At 48.8% G+C, this 17,755-nt stretch overlaps 1 protein-coding gene across 3 annotated transcripts in view; it reads left to right on the top strand.

The window, feature by feature from the left end:
- PLAT (plasminogen activator, tissue type) overlaps positions 1 to 17,755 on the top strand; it is a 40,160-nt gene that overhangs the window by 12,285 nt on the left and 10,120 nt on the right. For 2 of the 3 annotated variants that reach the window (XM_033232211.1, XM_033232205.1), the window contains exons 2-7: positions 9,979 to 10,076; positions 11,762 to 11,804; positions 14,069 to 14,206; positions 15,129 to 15,239; positions 15,576 to 15,750; positions 17,621 to 17,712. In XM_033232211.1, coding sequence (XP_033088102.1) covers positions 10,005 to 10,076; positions 11,762 to 11,804; positions 14,069 to 14,206; positions 15,129 to 15,239; positions 15,576 to 15,750; positions 17,621 to 17,712 — 631 coding nt within the window. In that variant the 5' untranslated portion in view covers positions 9,979 to 10,004. Of the gene's footprint in view, positions 1 to 9,436; positions 9,586 to 9,978; positions 10,077 to 11,761; positions 11,805 to 14,068; positions 14,207 to 15,128; positions 15,240 to 15,575; positions 15,751 to 17,620; positions 17,713 to 17,755 lie in introns of those variants that run through there. The other variant, XM_033232221.1, reaches the window with a different exon arrangement.

Below are 17,755 nucleotides of genomic sequence, written 5' to 3'. Positions count from 1 at the left end.
TTATATTTATGCCACTTGGGAAACTTCTGTAGAATGGGATAGAGGGACAGATAAACCCAATTCTTGATCCACTGAAAAATAACACCTGTGACAGAGTGAAGCTGAAACAGGTGCTGGGCACACAGCAAGTGTTTTAGAAACATTCTTGAACTCAACTTTGCCTGAGTTGTGGTGCTGATCATGACTGCCAGGGAATGCCAGCCAGCTGTTCTTCCTATACAAGTTACATGACTGGGTGTCTGCAGCAGCTGCCCCGCTGTGAATTGCACACACCAATGGCCAAGACCCAGCAACGACTTGGCCAACAGGCCCAGCCGATGCGCATGGGCGGCCACACGATGCTCCTGACACACGCACCGGTGGCTGGGGAAAGTTTTTTGAGGATTGATCAGAAGATCTGATTCCACCTGGAGCCTCTGAAGTGATCAATTCCGGACTAGGCTGAACCCAGATACCAGGAGACCTGTGTATTGACAGCCTTTTGTGTTTATTATGTAGTCACAAATATTCCATTAACATATAGTTAGGCATTAGAGAATCCATGCTGGATTCCTCCAAAGGCCCCTAGATCCTTAGAACACTCAGAGATTCCAAAGCACACGTCCTCCTAGGACACCCTGGCAGGAGAGCCCGTGGGCGACTCTCACCTTTGCCTGCTGTTGGGGCCTGTGCTGATGGGTAGGGGGCTCTGTGCTTGCTGTGGCCCAGGCCTTAGCTGTGGGGATGTGCTCTGTCGGGAGCAGACCCCTTCGCTGTTTGCCTAACTCCTTCATGTGTTCCCGGAACAGCTTCTGTGTTATGCATTCCAGAAAGCCTGCCTGACCACCCCCACCTCAGCAAGCCTGGGATGGACAACCTCCCCAGCATTCCACTCCAAGCCTACCCCCATCCCCCGCCTGCTGCGTGGTATGGCACTGCTCTGCTGTACCCTGAGTGTCTAGTTATTCATCAGGCCCCTTCCTAACTATGAGCTCTTTCAGGATAAGAGCTGTGTCTTTGCATGGCCAGAGCCTGTGCCAGGGCACAGCTGGTGCCCCATACACGCTGATGGCGAATAGATAGTATGGGTAGATCATTGTCTGTGAGTGCCTAACAGAGAAGCAGCTCACGTGGGTGCTTGAGACCTGCGGGGGAGAGGTGGGGGTCTGGTAGGCGCTCGGAGGAGGACACCCCTGTAGCTTCTCCAGTCCCATAGATGGGACTCTTGATGTGGGCAGTTTTATTTTAGCTGAGTCTCCAGAAGGCGGGGGACGGGGACTGGTAGGGGATGCTAAACCTGGTAACCCAGTATGGATGAGCTAACAGAGGTCAGGTGCACAGCTCCTGCCTGTAATCCCAGCACTTTGGGAGCCCAAGGTGGGCAGGTTGCTTGAGCCAAGGAGTTCGAGACCAACCTGGGTCTCAAACATAGCAAGACTCTGTCTCTACAAAAAAATGAAAAAAAAAATTAGCCGGACATAGTGGCATGCACCTGTAGTCCCAGTTACTTGAGAAGCTGAGGTGGGAGGATCACTTGAGTCCGGGAGGTTGAGACTGCAGTGAGTTGTGAACACGCCACTGCACTCCAGTCTGGGTGACAGGGTGAGACCCTGTCTCAAAATAAATAAATAAATAAGAAAGAGAGACTACTGGTCAACTTGATTTCTGCTGGTTATTCTCTTTCTGTCATGTTCACCGAAAAGAGAAACTTGTTGTATTTTATCTTGTTGTAGCAAGAGCCAGTGTCTACCACCTGGGCTACTGAGAGAAAAGGAAGGGTTTTTTTTCTGGGAAGCTCCAATTTACTTATTTCCCTCATGTGATGCCTCTGACTTTCATGGTGTGGCCTGGTCAGATGGGCCTTATCAATAGAGATGGCCTGATGTCCCAGCTGTCTCATCTCAGCGGCTAGTTCTGGCTTCTGCTGGGAGTCCACAGTGGCCTCTGCATACATGGTGTGGGAAAGGCAAATAAAAAAGCAGATTAAAAACCAGATTAAAGACACCACCCTGTATTTAGGAAATAATGGCTCCTGTTGATACTGTTCTACGAACACAGATGAAGGCACAAAATTCTACATCAATTGCAGAGAATTGGTTATAGACTAACACAGGTGGTCAGATGATCTAGGAAGCAGGATTCAGGATTAACAGGGATCCCTGAGGACCCCATGGAGCGTGGCATCTCTTCTGCATCAGCAGCTTCAAGTTTTTCCAGGGAGAAGCTGGAAGCCTCAGTGCTTTTGCTGAAGAAGGATGTTCATGACAGTAGGTGCAGGTCGTTCCTGCCGTGCACCCAGGTGTGGGGGAAGGACTTTGCTGCTTCTTCTCTAATTACCTTACAATTCAGCAAGACGGAAATGATTAGCCCATGACAAAAACCAGGAAACAGGCTCAGAGAGTTGCTCACACAGGACCTGTACTGTAAAAGCAGTTAGATTTCCAGGTTGAGAATCCAGTGACCACGCCCCTTCTTTGTGGCATTCTGCTGTTGTATACCACGTGGAACACGTTAAGAACGTTATGGCCAGGCGTGGTGGCTCATGCCTGTAATCCCAGCACTTTGGGAGGCTGAGGCGGGCGGATCATCTGAGGTTGGGAGTTTGAGACCAGCCTGGCCAGCATGCCGAAACTCTGTCTCTACTAAAAATACAAAAATTAGCTGGGCATGGTGGCATGCACTTGTAATCCAACCTACTTAGGAGACTGAAGAAGGAGAATCGTTTGAACCCAGCAGGTGAAGGTTGCAGTGAGCTGAGATTGCTCAATTGCACTTCAGCCTGGGCGACAGAGTGAAAGTCCATCTCAAAAAAAAAAAAAAAAAAGAATGTTATAATTGGGTGTCACATAGACAGTGAGGAATAGTGGAAAGAGTGTTAGGTTTGGGGTAAGAGAACTGTGTCTCTTGGGCTTGAGTCCTGATGCCAACTCTCACAGGATGTGTCACCATATAGCACGACCCTTATACTTTTTTTTTTTTTTTGAGACAGGGTCTCGCTCTGTCACCCAAACTGGAGTGCAGTGGTATGATCACAGCTCACTGCCCCCTCAAACACCCAGGCTAAGGCCATCCTCCCACCTCAGCCTCCCAAGTAGCTGGGACTACATGCACCACCATGCCCAACTAATTTTTTGTATTTTTTGTTGAGATGGGGTTTTGCCATGTTGCCCAGGCAGGTCTCAAACTCCTGGACGCAAATGATCCACCCTTCTCAGCCTCCCAAAGTGTTGGGATTGCAGACGTGAGCCACTGCTCTTAGCCCCTTATACTTTTTTGAAGTTCAGTTCTCCCGTCTGTAAAAATGAGGTAATAATATTCCCTCAAATGACTTAATGGATGTGAAAGGTTTTGTAAACTCTGTTCCTGGAAAGGTGGAAGCTACTCAAATACCTGTTGAGTGAGTAGCATTAATCCGTGTACATTTCTCAGGCAACAATAATGTTACTTTCATGTAAGGCCAGTAAAATGTGGGTAAAGTCATGTAACAATACAATGAAAGTTTTTGATCAGTATTTCCTAATTCAAGTGTGTTGAAATGTGGAGTTGGGCTGGAGAATTGTCAAATCATTGAGTATTTAATTACCTTGTGGTGATGTTTGCTTTAGGGAGTGGAAGGAACACAAGGAACGAACCACCTCCATCACGGAAGATGACACTCATTTAGATTCACTTTAGATTTCAGGGCTTGTTTAGATGCAGACTTTGCGGTTAACATTTTATTGTACTGACTGACTTAGTTTTCACCAGGTGGACCTTGTGTTTGCTTCAGAAGGATCTAAGTTTATTAGGACAGGGTTTCTTCTGTTTTGATTGTGGGAGGAGGCAGGATAGACTTCTATTTTCGTAGACCGGAAACCAACATTCCCCACTCCTCCAAATAACCAGGATTACCGGGCAGAGGGTGGGGCATCGAGGAGATGACAGCTGTACATGCCTGCTGTAGGTTTTTCTGAGTTTAATTCCATATAGCTTAGACACGGGCCATATGCCTACATTTGGAAGATGCTTTGGAGAAAATTCTGCTCTGATGGGTGGGGGACAGGGTGTGCCAGGAAAATATTCTATTCTTTTGAAGACACGGGGTCTTGCTATGTTGCCTAGGCTGGTCTTGAACTCCTCACCTCAAGTGATCCTCCTGCCTCAGCCTCCTGAGTAGCTAGGACTACAGGTGCAAACCACCACACCCAGCTCTGAGATGATTCTGTTCTCTTCACCTTATTGGAATTGGCGAAATTAGATAAGAAACAGACTCTTCCTCTCTTCTCCCCTGGATATAAATGTTCTGTTAAGAGAGGAAAAATAACAATTTAGCCTATAGCAAATCACCTTTTCGAAAAGTTAAGAATTACTTATGTGATGGTAGTTTTTGAAAGTGGTTTTTATTTTGAGATCATGGCCTCTGTAATACGCAGGGCCTGGAGAAGTCGGATGAGAGCTACCAGGCTCAAAGCTCCTGTCCCGAACAAAGGGGTGCTTTTGTGGGAGCACACCACCCTTTCCAAGGCTAGTTCCTCTCCCAGCATCACACTTCGGCTCTCGTCCTGCTCTAGAAACGTGCCTTTGCTGGTCCAAGGAATCCTGGTCGTTTCTTTTCTTAATTGTTGGCATCCATCTGGGCTATGGTGGTTGTGGCGGGAGTGGCAGTGGAGAGTGTGTTGTTTTAAACCCATGAGTCATTTTAGGGTACTGGTACTCTTGGAGACTGACTTTCTCTTGCTCAGGTTTTCAGAGAGACCTTTTGCAAAGCAACAATAACCTAAGAATCTCCTTGACCAAAGATAGGTGTAGCAAACTGCACATGGTGCAACATTTGATAATGGTATCAATTTACATTTGTCTTTCCCTTGCAATTTCCCTCCTCCTCTAGCTTGCTCATGTTTCTGCCTTCTTCTTGCTGGCAAGAGTACAGACTATAATTCTCCAGTTCACTAACATCTGGAGTGACTGCACTGTTTGCAATTTGATTGATTGACTACATGTGTACAGTTCCTGTATTGCAAGTCACTTTTCTATATAATCTTTTTTGAGATGAAGTCCTGCTGTGTCGCCCAGGCTGGAGTGCAGTAGCATGATCTTAGCTCACTCTGCCTCCCGGGTTCAAGCAATTCTCCTGCCTCAGCCTCCCGAGTGGCTGGGATTACAGGCATCTGCCACCATGCCCGGCTAATTTTTTTGTATTTTTAGGAGAGATGGGGTTTCACCATGTTGGCCAGGTTTGTTTTGAACCCCTGACCTCAAGAGATCCACCCGCCTCGGCCTCCCAAAGTGCTGGGATTACAGGCGTGAGCCACCGCATCTGGCCACACAATCTATTTTTTAAAAATATTTTTATATTAAAATAAATAGAGACAGAGTCTCACTGTGTTGCCCAGGCTGATCTCGAACTCCTGGGTTCAAGTGGTCCTCCCACCCTGGCCTCTCGAAGTGCTGGGGTTACAAGCATGAATCACCTCATGTGGCCTCACTTTCCTATACAATTGAAACAATAGATCTCTAGCGCCATTTGTAAGAGTTTCCCAGTTTATCCCACATGTGACACACCCTATATCACATGTTCTCACAACAGAACAGAAACCACAGGATGTCAGCCTCGGAGGCAACCTTGGAGCATCCAGCCCACTTGGTTTTGCATTGCTGGCAGGAGCTTTTATGTCTCAAAATATACTTTTTCGAAGGTCAGCACATTAATTTTTTTCAGTCATTTTTATCTTATGTGAATAAGCTGATTAGTTCCTTTCCTAGGAGCTGGTTTTTATGGAGGGAAGATGGGGCTGGTAGAGGCAGACAGAAGGGGAAGTAATATGCAGGCGCTGAGACAGCACCCCACCGACTTTCCCCTGTCCCTCCTCTAGTTGGCCTCCTCCTTTTCAGGGGCTGTGCCCAATCCAGAATCAGTTATTCACTGGTGCCCATCGACCATCATTTCCCCATGTGGCCACCACAGAAATGAACACCACCTTTCTGGTTGGCATGATCATCAATTTCTCAGCCAAAATGGCACACATCCTTGGCTCTGGGAAACAGTACATCTCCCGGGAAAGGGAGCTTACAGCACAGTACCCCACTTCCTGGTTACCAGACTATTGTTCCTATTTTCCCCGGGAACAGTCATCATTCACAGGTTGTTCGGCAGGGCCCGGGAACAGAGTCACTCCGGTTGCTACAGCCAACAGACCAAACACGGCTTCCAGGCAGGAAGGTCAGAGCTGCTCTGCAGGACGCACATGCAGATTGGAAGCAGACAGGGCCAGCCGAGCACAGATATGCTGGCTGTGTCCTACACACAGGTGCCTGCACACACATGCTTCAGATCCAGGCTGCACTCTATCAGCCAACCCATGGACTCTGTTTTTTCTAATTTGCACAGATTCTTTGTCAACCTGCCATGCCCTGAGACTGTTGAACTTCATCCAACAGAGAGGGAGCCTTTGCAAATCTAAAAAAATCAACTTTGTGTGCTAGGGTGGCCTGACAGGGCTAGGCCTCGGGGTCTTGGGGACCAGTATTCCACCTCTCCTCTCATATAGTGATTCCGGATTCCAGTCCAGCAAAAGTCAGTCAACCTTGGGGCCTTCCTTTCTTTTATCCTTTCTTTTTTCCCCCTTTTCTATCTTTCTCTGCGTCCCTTCCTATCCCCTTCCGTCCTTCTTCTCATTTGCCTTTTTTTTTCTTCAGTTCTTTGATGATCCTAAGAAGCTACTAAATATAGTAAAAGGGAGATAACACATAACAAAATTATAAGTCTTTCTATTTATAAAAATCAGCCTCTGAAGGCTTCTACCATCCCTTCCGCCAATATCTTCTCTCACCTGGGCCTCACCAGAGCACTCGTGGACCTCCCTTTGGTGAGGCCCAAAGTCCATCCCAGCCACACCCTGCAGTCCCGAGTCTGAGTCCATGGTTCTGGCTTTCACTCTGCTCTGCATCCCGACACTGCCCCCAGACCTCGACGCCCACCTCTTCAGCGAAGGCAAAACAAGGACACATTTTTCCTCCCTCTCTTCTCTCTTTCTTGTTTTCAAACTGCACTGTTTTTCTGCTGGCCGGATAACTCATTTCTTTGTCATCTCTTACCCCACTCGGCCTTTCCAGCTGCTTGAATCGCCTCTGTGTGATGCAGACAGAGCTATCGCCCTGCTGGGGTGAGATTCACTTGCACTGAATCAGCTCAAGGTGCAGGAAGGTCCAGGGAAGCCAAGGAAGAGAAGAAACAAGTCTCCAACTCTCTCAGGAGCAAAGACAAAAATATGTTCCTGCTCTCTTATCTCTTATTCAGATTGTTCAGTTGCAAAAGGGTTGAATATGATGCAGCCGGTGGTGTGTGTGGACCAGCCCTAGGTCATGCTCCTCCTCCATCTGGTCCCCCCACCCCTAGTTATCCAGAAAGGGGGGTGTTCCCAGGCAATGCCAACGTGTCCATACTACAGTCTTGACATTGCAGTTTCCCGGCATCTGGGATTGCATTCCGTTTAGGAGGACTTTGAGTTCTTGAAATAAAACAGTATCTTGGTGGGCATCTGAAAAAAACACCCAAACTGCTACCCCAGGCTCGGGTGCAGGACCCTATCAAGAGGGCTGGGTGGTGTGGACGCACAATGAAGAAGGCCAAGTTCCTTGTACTCACTCATTTGTTATTTCATTCAGAATTCCTGTGAGGTGGGAGCTCTCACCATCCTTGGGTCTTACTTAAGAGTAAGGAGTGGGATAACCTAGAAATACATGAACATCAGGGAGAAATGGGGAGGGAGTTTCACATGAGCTATTTTTACAAGATTAAGTAATGGGATAAAATTAAAAGGGGGAATTTAAGAGGAATTTTGGGAAGTTCTGAGAAACAGGACATTTGAGGAAAGCTGAGAAAGAGAAGATCTGGAGTAAGTCTCCGTGATGAGAAGATTCCACCCCACACTTCTGTTTTGGGTGGCCTTGGCTTCTGACCCGCACTCCTGTTTTGGGTGGCCTCGGCTCCTGACTCCCTTTCCTCTGAAACTGCCTGGAGCCAGGGAGTAGCATAGCTGCTTCCCCCCAGGGAGAAAGGGATCCCCGAAGAGCGCACTGCAGGGAGACCTCGGGCACTGCGGGCAAAGGCTGGAGACGGCACTTCTCTTCCCTCGTGATGGGATAGGTGCAGGGAGGCTGGAAGGGTGCCAGGCTCGTGAGCCTCCCTCTGGGCCATGTTTTCCAATTGGAATCACTGTACCCAGAGCCTCCTGCAGGCTTCCCTCGCCCTCTCCCTACACCCCTCTGCCTGACACAGCAGCCCAGGGAGAATTCGTCAGGCACGAAATGTAGTGAGGCGAGGAGGGTGATCAGCACCTCCCACGGGGGAGCTCTTTTCAAAGTAATGATCAAAGATCCAGAGCCGGACCCAGGCAAGGAGGCAATGCCTGGAAGCCCCTCTGCATGCCTCCATGCCCTTAGGACGCTCGGGGAAGCGGGAGGGTGGGACCTAAAGTTGTTGTGACCAAAGGGAAATGAGTCAGGGAAAGAAATGCCATGCTTCAATTTTTGTGGATGAAGGAGGGAGCAGGCTGCCAGACCACAAAATAACACCCGACCGAGTAACCTACTTTGAGCTGCTGAGGGCAGGATCACAGGGGAGAGGCAGATGGAAACTGGGGCTCTAGGGTCCAGGAAGATCTGAGTCTTCCCACCAAACACCAGATGCCTCCCCTCCTTCCTGCAAATATGCACATTGCCAGATCATTGCAGTCTACAGAAAAGGAGACAGATGTTCGGCAGAGTGGTGGGGAGGGGTGGAGGTTGGGCTGGGGGCCTCTGCTTTGTGGGGAGACCCTCAGGCAGGGGAGTAGGCTCCATCCCGCATGGAGGAACCTGGGCAGTCTAAGGCAGGCTGGCTGTATGATGTGCAGGCAATAAAATCCCAACGGCTTCCACTGCAGAAGTCCAGGAGGACATGACTGCGGCTCCATCTAGTCAGGCCCAGGACAGGAATGCCCTTCCAGGAAACCAAGCCAGAGTGCTGTGGTCTCTGGGCTGCCAAGAAGTCTCAGAAATGGTCTAGCCCTTCAGCCCACAGAAATCTCTGGGCAAAATTATCTCCCAGCATTGACAGATGAATGGATAAACAAAATGTGTTCTATCCCACAGAAGAGTATTATTCAACCTTAAAAATGAAGGAAAAATGCTGGGCATGGTGGCTCAAGCCTGATCCCAGCACTTTGGAAGGCTGAGGAAGGAGGATCATTTGAGCCTAGGAGTTCGAGACTAGCCTGGACAACATTGAGAAACCTTGTCTCTACACACACACACACACACACACACACACACACACTCTCTCTCTCTCTCCTCTCTCTCTCTCTCTCTCTCAGCCAGGCACGGTGGCGTATGCCTGAAGTCCCAGCTCTTTGGGAAGCTGAGGCAGGAGGATCTCTTGAGCCTGGTGGGTCAAGGCTGCAGTGAACCGTGTTTGTGCCACTGCACTCCAGTCTGGATGACAGAGCGAGACCCTGTCTCAAAAAAAGAAAGAAAGAAAAAAGAAAAAAAAAAGGACATGCTATAGCATGGATACATCTTGAAGACATTTGCAAAGTGAAATAAACCAGTCACAAAAGAAGAAACACTGTCTGATTCCAATTCTACGATGTATGTAGAGCAGTCAGATTCCTACAGACAGAAAGTAGCAGGGTGGCTGCTGGGGGGAAATGGGGAATCGGGAGTTACTCTTTAGTGGCTATGGAGCTTCAGTTAGGGGTGATGGAGAAGTTCTGGAGATCGGTGGTCACAATGTGACATGCTTAATTCCACTGAACTGTGCACTTAACATCGTTAAGGTGGTAAATTTTGTGTTATGTATATTTTACAACAATACAAAATACGTAGTTTCTAGAATCCTCTTCTAGATGTATGTCTGGCATTTCTCCCGCAGGGCTGGCGCTGGAGGAAGCCAGCCAGGACAACGTTGCGACTTCTCCTCCTCTGTTGCCATCGTGGACTTCTCGCACCACGTGATCAAGCTCTTTTTTTCTCTTCTTCCAGAATTTAAGGGACGCTGTGAAGCAATCATGAATGCAATGAAGAGAGGGCTCTGCTGTGTGCTGCTGCTGTGTGGAGCAGTCTTGGCTTCTCCCAGCCAGGTGGGTGTCCAGGATCCCTATGTCCCACCCCTCAAGGCTGCGATGCTTCCGGAGGCTCCAGGAGTCTGTGTCCATCCAGGCCACAGGGGTGGGAATGCTGTCAGGGAGCAGAGAGGCACAGGGACCAAGGGCTGCATCGCTGCAGAGCACACAGCACACACTCCCTTCTGTAGAGCAGACTCTGTATTTGGGGGCCCAGTGCAGAGCCCCGGCACTTATTTTGACCCGAGTAAGCAGTTAATTCCACTCCCTGCCTGTGACTGCCTTTTTTTGCCACTGTTTTTAAAGAATGTATTCGAATTAATCCATAAAATACAGTTGTCCCTCATATCTGCAGGGTATTTGTTCCAGGACCCCCAAGGATACCAAAATCCAGGGATACACAAGTTCCTCATATAAAATGGTGCAAAGTTTACATATCCTATACACACCCTCCTGTGTACTGTAAATCATCTCTAAATTACTTATAATACCTAGTACAATGTTAATGCTATGTAAATAGTTGTTATAATGTATTTTTTAATTTGTGTTATCTTTATTGTTGTATTATTTATATATTTTTTTGGAGACAGGGTCTCACTCTGTCACCCAGGCTGGAGTGCAATGGCACAATCATAGCCCATGCAGCATCAAACTCCTAGGTTTAAGCCTTGGCCTCCCAAAGCTCTGGGGTTACAGGTGTGAGCCACAAGCCCAGCTTATATTATTATTTTTAATTTTTCAAACATTTTATGTCTGTTTTGGTTGAATCCACAGACATGGAACCTGCAGATATACAAGGTGGACTGTATTTATAAAAGACAATGCAGGGCAAGGCACAGTGGCTCACACCTGTAATCCCAGCACTTTGGGAGGCCGAGGTGGGAGGATCACTTGAGCCCAGGAGTTTGAGACCAGCCTGGGCGATATAGTGAGACCCTGTCTCTACAAAAAATTTTAAAATTAGCCAGGTGTGTAGTGGTATGCACTTGTGGTCCCAGCTACTCGAGAGGCTGAGGCCGGAGGATGGCTTAAGCCCAGGAGGTTGAGATTTCGGTAAGCTATGATTGTGCTAATGCACTCTAGCCTGGGTGACAAACTGAGATCCTGTCTCCAAAAAAAAAAAAAAAGGCAATGCAAGTGCCATGAGCCACAGCAGAGGCGAGCTGCCCTCATGGTGTCTACTATCTAGCTGAGACGGAAGTGCTACACACACTCTCTAAAAATGCCTAGCAATAAAGGGCCTCATGGAAGTCCAAACTAGCCACACCTCTCCCCTAGAGTGGGGAGAGCCCAGGTGACTGTGTGGAGCAGACAGGCAGCTGCAACTCCACTGCCCAATATGGTGGCCACTGACCATGTGTAGTGGTTTAAATTTAAAAGAATTAAAGTTAAAAATTGTTTCTTAGTCCCACTGGCCACATTCAAAGCACTCGGTGACCCTGTATTGCTTCTGTGGTGGACAGCACAGACAGAAAACATTTCCACCATGCAGAAAGCTCTTCTGGACAGTGCCAGTCAGAAAGGAGAGGAAAAATTGGACTAGAAGGCAGGAGATGGACTTTCACTTGGGCCAGTTACCTGAGGGGGGTCTCTGAGCAGGGGCATCTGGCCGGCAGGTTCATGTGGGCTTCTGGGTTGGCCACCTTTACTCTTAGTACACCTGGCATGTGCTGATCCTTCCTCCACCTCTGGTTTCTTGGCAGGAAATCCACGCCCGATTCAGAAGAGGAGCCAGATCTTACCAAGGTCGGGTGAAGCTGAGGGGTACATGGGGTCGTGGGGGTGGGAGGCAGGGCAGGGTGCAGGGTGTGCCAGGCCCTATGAGGCCTTCTTCCACCTGCCACCTGCCTACGGTGTGACAGTGCCATTGCAGCATGATTCTACAGAGATGCCTGTGTCGGCACCATTCTCCCATCAGCTGCAGCCATGGGGCGGGTTCTGACTCTGAGGGGAGCAGAAACAGGTGTCCCCCCGAGGAGCCAGGCTGTCAGGGATCACAACCTGGTAGGGGGCGGGGGGCAGCCACTAGCCCAAGGTCCTGGTTATACACATCACAAGGCAGAGCTCAGGAGAGAGCAAGCGGCTTGCCCAGGGCCACACAGCTGCCAGCAGCAGGGCGAGGGCAGTCACGGCGGAGGCCAGCCCCATGCTCTGGGTCTCATTCTAGGCTGTGATCCCACCACAGGGCGCCAGTAGCTTTGGTAACAACATCCCTGAGTATCCATTTCCCTCTGGTGATCTAACCGGGATGTCCCAACCGGAATGTCCCACCCAGGCAACCCCCAGACATGGTGGGGTCTCTAAGTCCACGTCTAGAGTTGACTCTAGAAGGCCGAGGAATGCGAGGCCCATCTTCAGGTCCAAAACTACCAACCTAGGCCCTCAATTTCCCTCCTTCACGACCCAGTTCCTTTGAGTCTGGAAGACTCCGCAATACCCTTTGTAAAGGTGTTAAAAAGGGAGTGAGTCATACCTCGACTCTCAATGCCTTCACTGTTGGATGGCCTCCTGCTTCCTATGAGGGTATCCTGGCATCAGCGACCTCAAAAGCAGCAAGGGTCTGACTTAGAGTGGGCACATGCTACTTCTTTAATTAACTGAAAGTAAAGTTATTGTTTTTTAAGTTGGCATTCTGACTTGAAAACAGAAAGATGGCATGAGAATATTAATGGGAGTACTTCAACTATTTTCAGTATGCCAAAAATACTTGGAGAAGTAGCACATTTTCTGCAAAAACTAAAATGTCAATTTTCTTTGGGGCCAAAAATGCATCATTTCTGTGTGGTAATATTTATGTGGATCAAAAACTCTGGTAGACAGTTATGCATATATATATTTGTTGATTAATTACAATGAGAAAAAGTCCAGGTGCAATGGCTCACATCTGTAACTCTAGCACTTTGGGAGGCTGATCCAGGAGGATGGCTTGAGCCCAGGAGTTCAAGACCAGCCTGGGCAACATAGTGAGACACTCCCCCCGCTGCGTCTCCCACCCCACCCCGCCTCTACAAAAAATTTTAAAAATTAGCTGGGTTTGGTGGTGTGCACTTGTACTCCCAGCTACTTGGGAGGTTGATGCAGGAGGATTGCTTGAACCTGGGAAGCAGAGGTTGCAGTGAGCCAAGGTAGCACTGCTGCACTCCAGCCTGGGTAACAGAGACCCTAAAAAAAGGAAAAAAAGAAAAAGAAAAGAAAAAATTAGGCTGGGCACGGTGGCTCACGCCTGTAATCCCAGCACTTTGGGAGGCTGAGGCAGGCAGATTACTTGAGATCAGAAGTTCAAGACCAGCCTGACCAATATGGTGAAACCCCATCTCTACCAAAAATACAAAAATTAGCCGGGCATGGTGGCGGGCACCTGTAATCCCAGCTACTCAGGAGGCTGAGGCAGGAGAATCACTTGAACCCCGGAGGTGGAGGTTGCAGTGAGCCAAGATCGTGCCACTGCACTGCAGCCTGGGCGACAGAGTGAGACTTTGTCTCTAAATAAATAAATAAATAAATACATCATATGAGAAGGTACTCAATGGCACTCAGAAAAGAAATGTAAATTTATTTTATTTTGAGATGGAGTCTTGCTTTGTCGCCCAGGCTGGAGTGCAGTGGTGCAATCTCGACTCACTGCAACCTCCACTTCCTGCGTTCAAGCGATTCTCCTGCCTCAGCCTCCTGAGTAGCTGGGATTACAGGCACCTGCCACCATGCCTGGCTAATTTTTGTATTTTTAGTAGAGACAAGGTTTCACCATGTTGGCCAGGCTGGTCTCCGAACTCCTGACCTCGAGGATCCGCCCACCTCGGCCTCCCAAAGTGCTGGGATTTCAGGCGTGAGCCACCGTGTCCGGCCAGTATTCGTTATCTTGTTGTCTTCCAGTTGTGTCTCTTCAATAAGGGAGTATGCAAAGGAGTCTATAGAAAGCAAGTGAGGGAGTTTTCTCAGTAGGTCCAAGGGTGGTGAGTCATTTCATCTTGAGTCATACTCTAATGAGGCTGGCCTGTCTTTTCTCATAGTGACCTGCAGAGATGAGGAAACGCAGACGATATACCAGCAACATCAGTCATGGCTGCGCCCCGTGCTCAGAAGCAACCGGGTGGAATACTGCTGGTGCAACAGTGGCAGGGCACAGTGCCACTCAGTGCCTGTCAAAAGTACGTACTGAGGCTGCGAGGTGGTGCATGCCTGTGATCCCAGCACTTTAGGAGGCCAAAGTGGGAGGATCACTGGAGCTCAGGAGTTAAAGACCAATCTGGGCAACATAGCAAGTCCCCTCTCTCTACAAAAAATAAAATTAGCCAGACCTGGTATGTAGTCCCAACTACTTGGGAGGCTGAGGTAAAAGGATCACTTGAGCCCAGGAGTTGGAGGCTGCAGTAATCTATGATTGCACCACTGCACTTCAGCCTCAGTGACAGGACAAGCCCCCATCTCTAAAACAAAATAACACAACACAACACAAACAAAAACAAAAACACAGAAAAGCCCAGTACAAATCGACTTTAAGCTGAGGCTTCGAGTTCAGGGGTCCAGCCTCATGAGCCCTGTCTTTCATGGTCCCCAGCAAGTTCAAATCTTCAAAAGGACCCTCCAGGCCTGTTCGGCCTTAGGCAAAGGTGAAGGTATAAGCAGAAAAGGGAGCAAGACCAAGTGACCTTGGGCAAATGCCCAATTGCCTCAGTTTCCTCAGCTGTAAAGAGGCAGGAATAACAGTACACACTTCATGGTTTGCTGTGAGGATTAAATTAGCTAACTTTTGTAGACTGTACAACAGTGCCTGGCACGTAGAGCACATTCTTAATATTCTAACTCACATCATCCTTGGAGCTGCTTTGAAAGTACAGGGGACCCTTGAACAACACTTGTCTGACCTGCAGGGTGCACTTATGCATGGATTTTTTTCAACTAAAGACAGGATGGAAACAGTATTTCTAGGATGCAGAAGAGTATTTGTAGTGTGTTCCACACTGCAGGACTTGAGTGTGTGTGGACTGTGGTAGACAGGCCTCCTGGAACCATGGCGCAAGCACACAGAGGGAGGCTGTCATTAGGGGCTTCCTTGTTTATACTCAACAGCTTGCAGCGAGCCAAGGTGTTTCAATGGCGGCACCTGCCAGCAGGCCCTGTACTTCTCAGATTTTGTGTGCCAGTGCCCTGAAGGATTTGCTGGGAAGCACTGTGAAATAGGTGAGTAGGTGGGAGCATGTGAGAGGAGCTGAAATCTCACCACCCCAGTTCTCCCCCACAGGAAGGAAAGGCAGGGTGCGGATGGCAGGGCCAAGGGTGGGGGCCAGAGACAGCAAAGGCACTTCTGCCATGGGTCGGGAAGCACAGTGCCAGGCAGCGGGCAGAGCCCAGGTGTGAACCTGGATCCGGGCTGGCTGGCACCCTCGCCGCCCAGCCTATGGCTTCCCAACCTGCCTGCGTCAGGCCTGGGGGATGACAGGGCAGAGAGGGGAGCCTCCTGAAGGCTGAATGAAAGCGGATTCCCATGTGAGGCATCCGTGCCCTGCTCTCCATCAGATACCAGGGCCACGTGCTACGAGGACCAGGGCATCAGCTACAGGGGCACATGGAGCATAGCAGAGAGCGGCGCCGAGTGTACCAACTGGAACAGCAGCGCACTGGCCCAGAAGCCCTACAGCGGACGAAGGCCTGACGCCATCAGGCTGGGCTTGGGGAACCACAACTACTGCAGGTGAGGGCGTGTCCCCAAGGAGGGTTTCCCCCCGTGAGAAGCCGCTATGGCTGGGGAAAGATTCTGTCAGATCTGTCAGGGTTCTCCCAAGAAACATAACCAATACAGGATGGATGGATGGATGGATGGATGGATGGACGGACAGATGGACAGATGATAAATAGATGATAGATGGATAGATGATAGATGATAGACAGATGATAGGTGATACATTGATAGATAATAGACGATTGATAGATGATAGATTAGATAGATGATAGATACATACATGATAGATAGTAGATGTAAGATGATAGATGATAGATAGATGATAGATAGGAGAGAGAGAAAGAGAGAGAGAGTGTGTGTGAACCCAAAGTATCTGAGACAGGTCTCAATCAATTTAGAAAGTTGATTTTGCCAAGGTTAAGGACACCCCTGTGACACAGCCTCAGGAGGTCCTGAGGACATGTGCCCAAGGTGGTCAGGGCACAGCTTGCCTTTAGACATTTTAGGGAGTCATGAGACATCAATCAGCATGTGTGAGATGTACATCCGTTTGGTCTGGAAATGTGGGATAACTCGAAGCAAGGGCTTCCAGGCCATAGGTAGATAAGAGACAAAAGGCTGTATTCTGAGTCCTTGATCAGTTTTTCACTGAACACACAATTGAGTCTGGCTCAGTTGATCGGCATTTTTACATAAACAATAGGGCAGAGGAAGTAATCAGATATGCATTTGTCTCAGGTAAGCAGAGGGATGACTTTCTGTCCTGCACCTGGGAAGATCAGCTATCCGTTGACAATGCCAAGGTGAAAGTCAACAGAACTGTTTTAGGGTAAAGATCTTCAGGCCCACAAGGAATTCCTTGTAGGGAATTAAAAAAACAAAAAAACAAAAAAAACCTTTGCAACTACCTTATTGAGGAATAAAATGAGAGGCAGGTTAGCCATAGTTCCTGGCTTGACATGTCCCTTGGCTCACTGACGTTGGGGTCCCCAGATTTGTTTTCCTTTCACACCAGATAGAAAGACATTTCTGTTAAGGAGCTGGCTGACAGGATTGTGGGGGCTGGCAAGTCTGAAACATGTAGGTAAGCCAGGCTGGAAATGCAGGCAGGAGCTGAGGCTGCTGTCTTAAGGCAGAATTTCTTATTCAGGAAACCTCATATTTGCTCTTAAGGCCTTTAAGTAATTGGAGGAGGCCCAACTACATTTATCTAGGACAATTTCCTTTTCTAAAGTCAGCTGGCTGTAGGTATTAACCACATCTATAAAACACTTTCACAACTCCTAGATGAATGTTTGATTAACTGACTGGGTGCCACAGCCTGGCCAAGTTGACACATAAGACTATTCCAGTCCATGCCTTGTCAACTTGGCACCTACATGCAACTCCTTAAACCATACTTCACCGCCAAGTAAACACAGGAACGAAATCATACTCCTGCCTAACATGATACAACTACCAGTGTACAACCAAAAATGCACTCCTGGCTGGGCTCAGTGGCTCATGCCTGTAATCCCAGCACTTTGGGAGGCTGAGGCAGGTGGATCACCTGAGGTCAGGAGTTCAAGACCAGCCTGGCCAACACGGTGAAACCCCGTCTCTACTAAAAATACAAAAATTAGCCAGGCATGGTGGCGGGCACCTGTAATCCCAGGTACTCAGGAAGCTGAGGCTGGAGAAATGCCCAAACCCAGGAAGCAGAGGTTATGGTGAGCGGAGATGCACTGCTGCACTCCAGCCTGGGAGAAAGAGCGAGACTCTGTCTCAAAAAAAAAAAAAAAAGCACTCCCCATTCCTCCAGAAAAGGATACCAAACCTTGGATCCTAGATGAGAGGCTTCACCTCTGACCTACCCTGGCCCTTCCCTTGGCTGATTTTTCAGAAACCCAGACCGAGACTCAAAGCCCTGGTGCTATGTCTTTAAGGCGGGGAAATACAGTTCGGAGTTCTGCAGCACCCCCACCTGCTCTGAGGGTAAGTGGCAACCACCCCACCTTTCCCTGAGTGTCCCTGGGGG

Source organism: Trachypithecus francoisi, unplaced genomic scaffold, assembly GCF_009764315.1.
Source record: "Trachypithecus francoisi isolate TF-2019V2 unplaced genomic scaffold, Tfra_2.0 Contig01440, whole genome shotgun sequence".
Lineage (NCBI taxonomy): Eukaryota > Metazoa > Chordata > Mammalia > Primates > Cercopithecidae > Trachypithecus > Trachypithecus francoisi.
The sequence above is the reverse complement of the archived record's forward strand: the minus strand, read 5'-3'. Positions and strand labels throughout refer to the sequence as shown.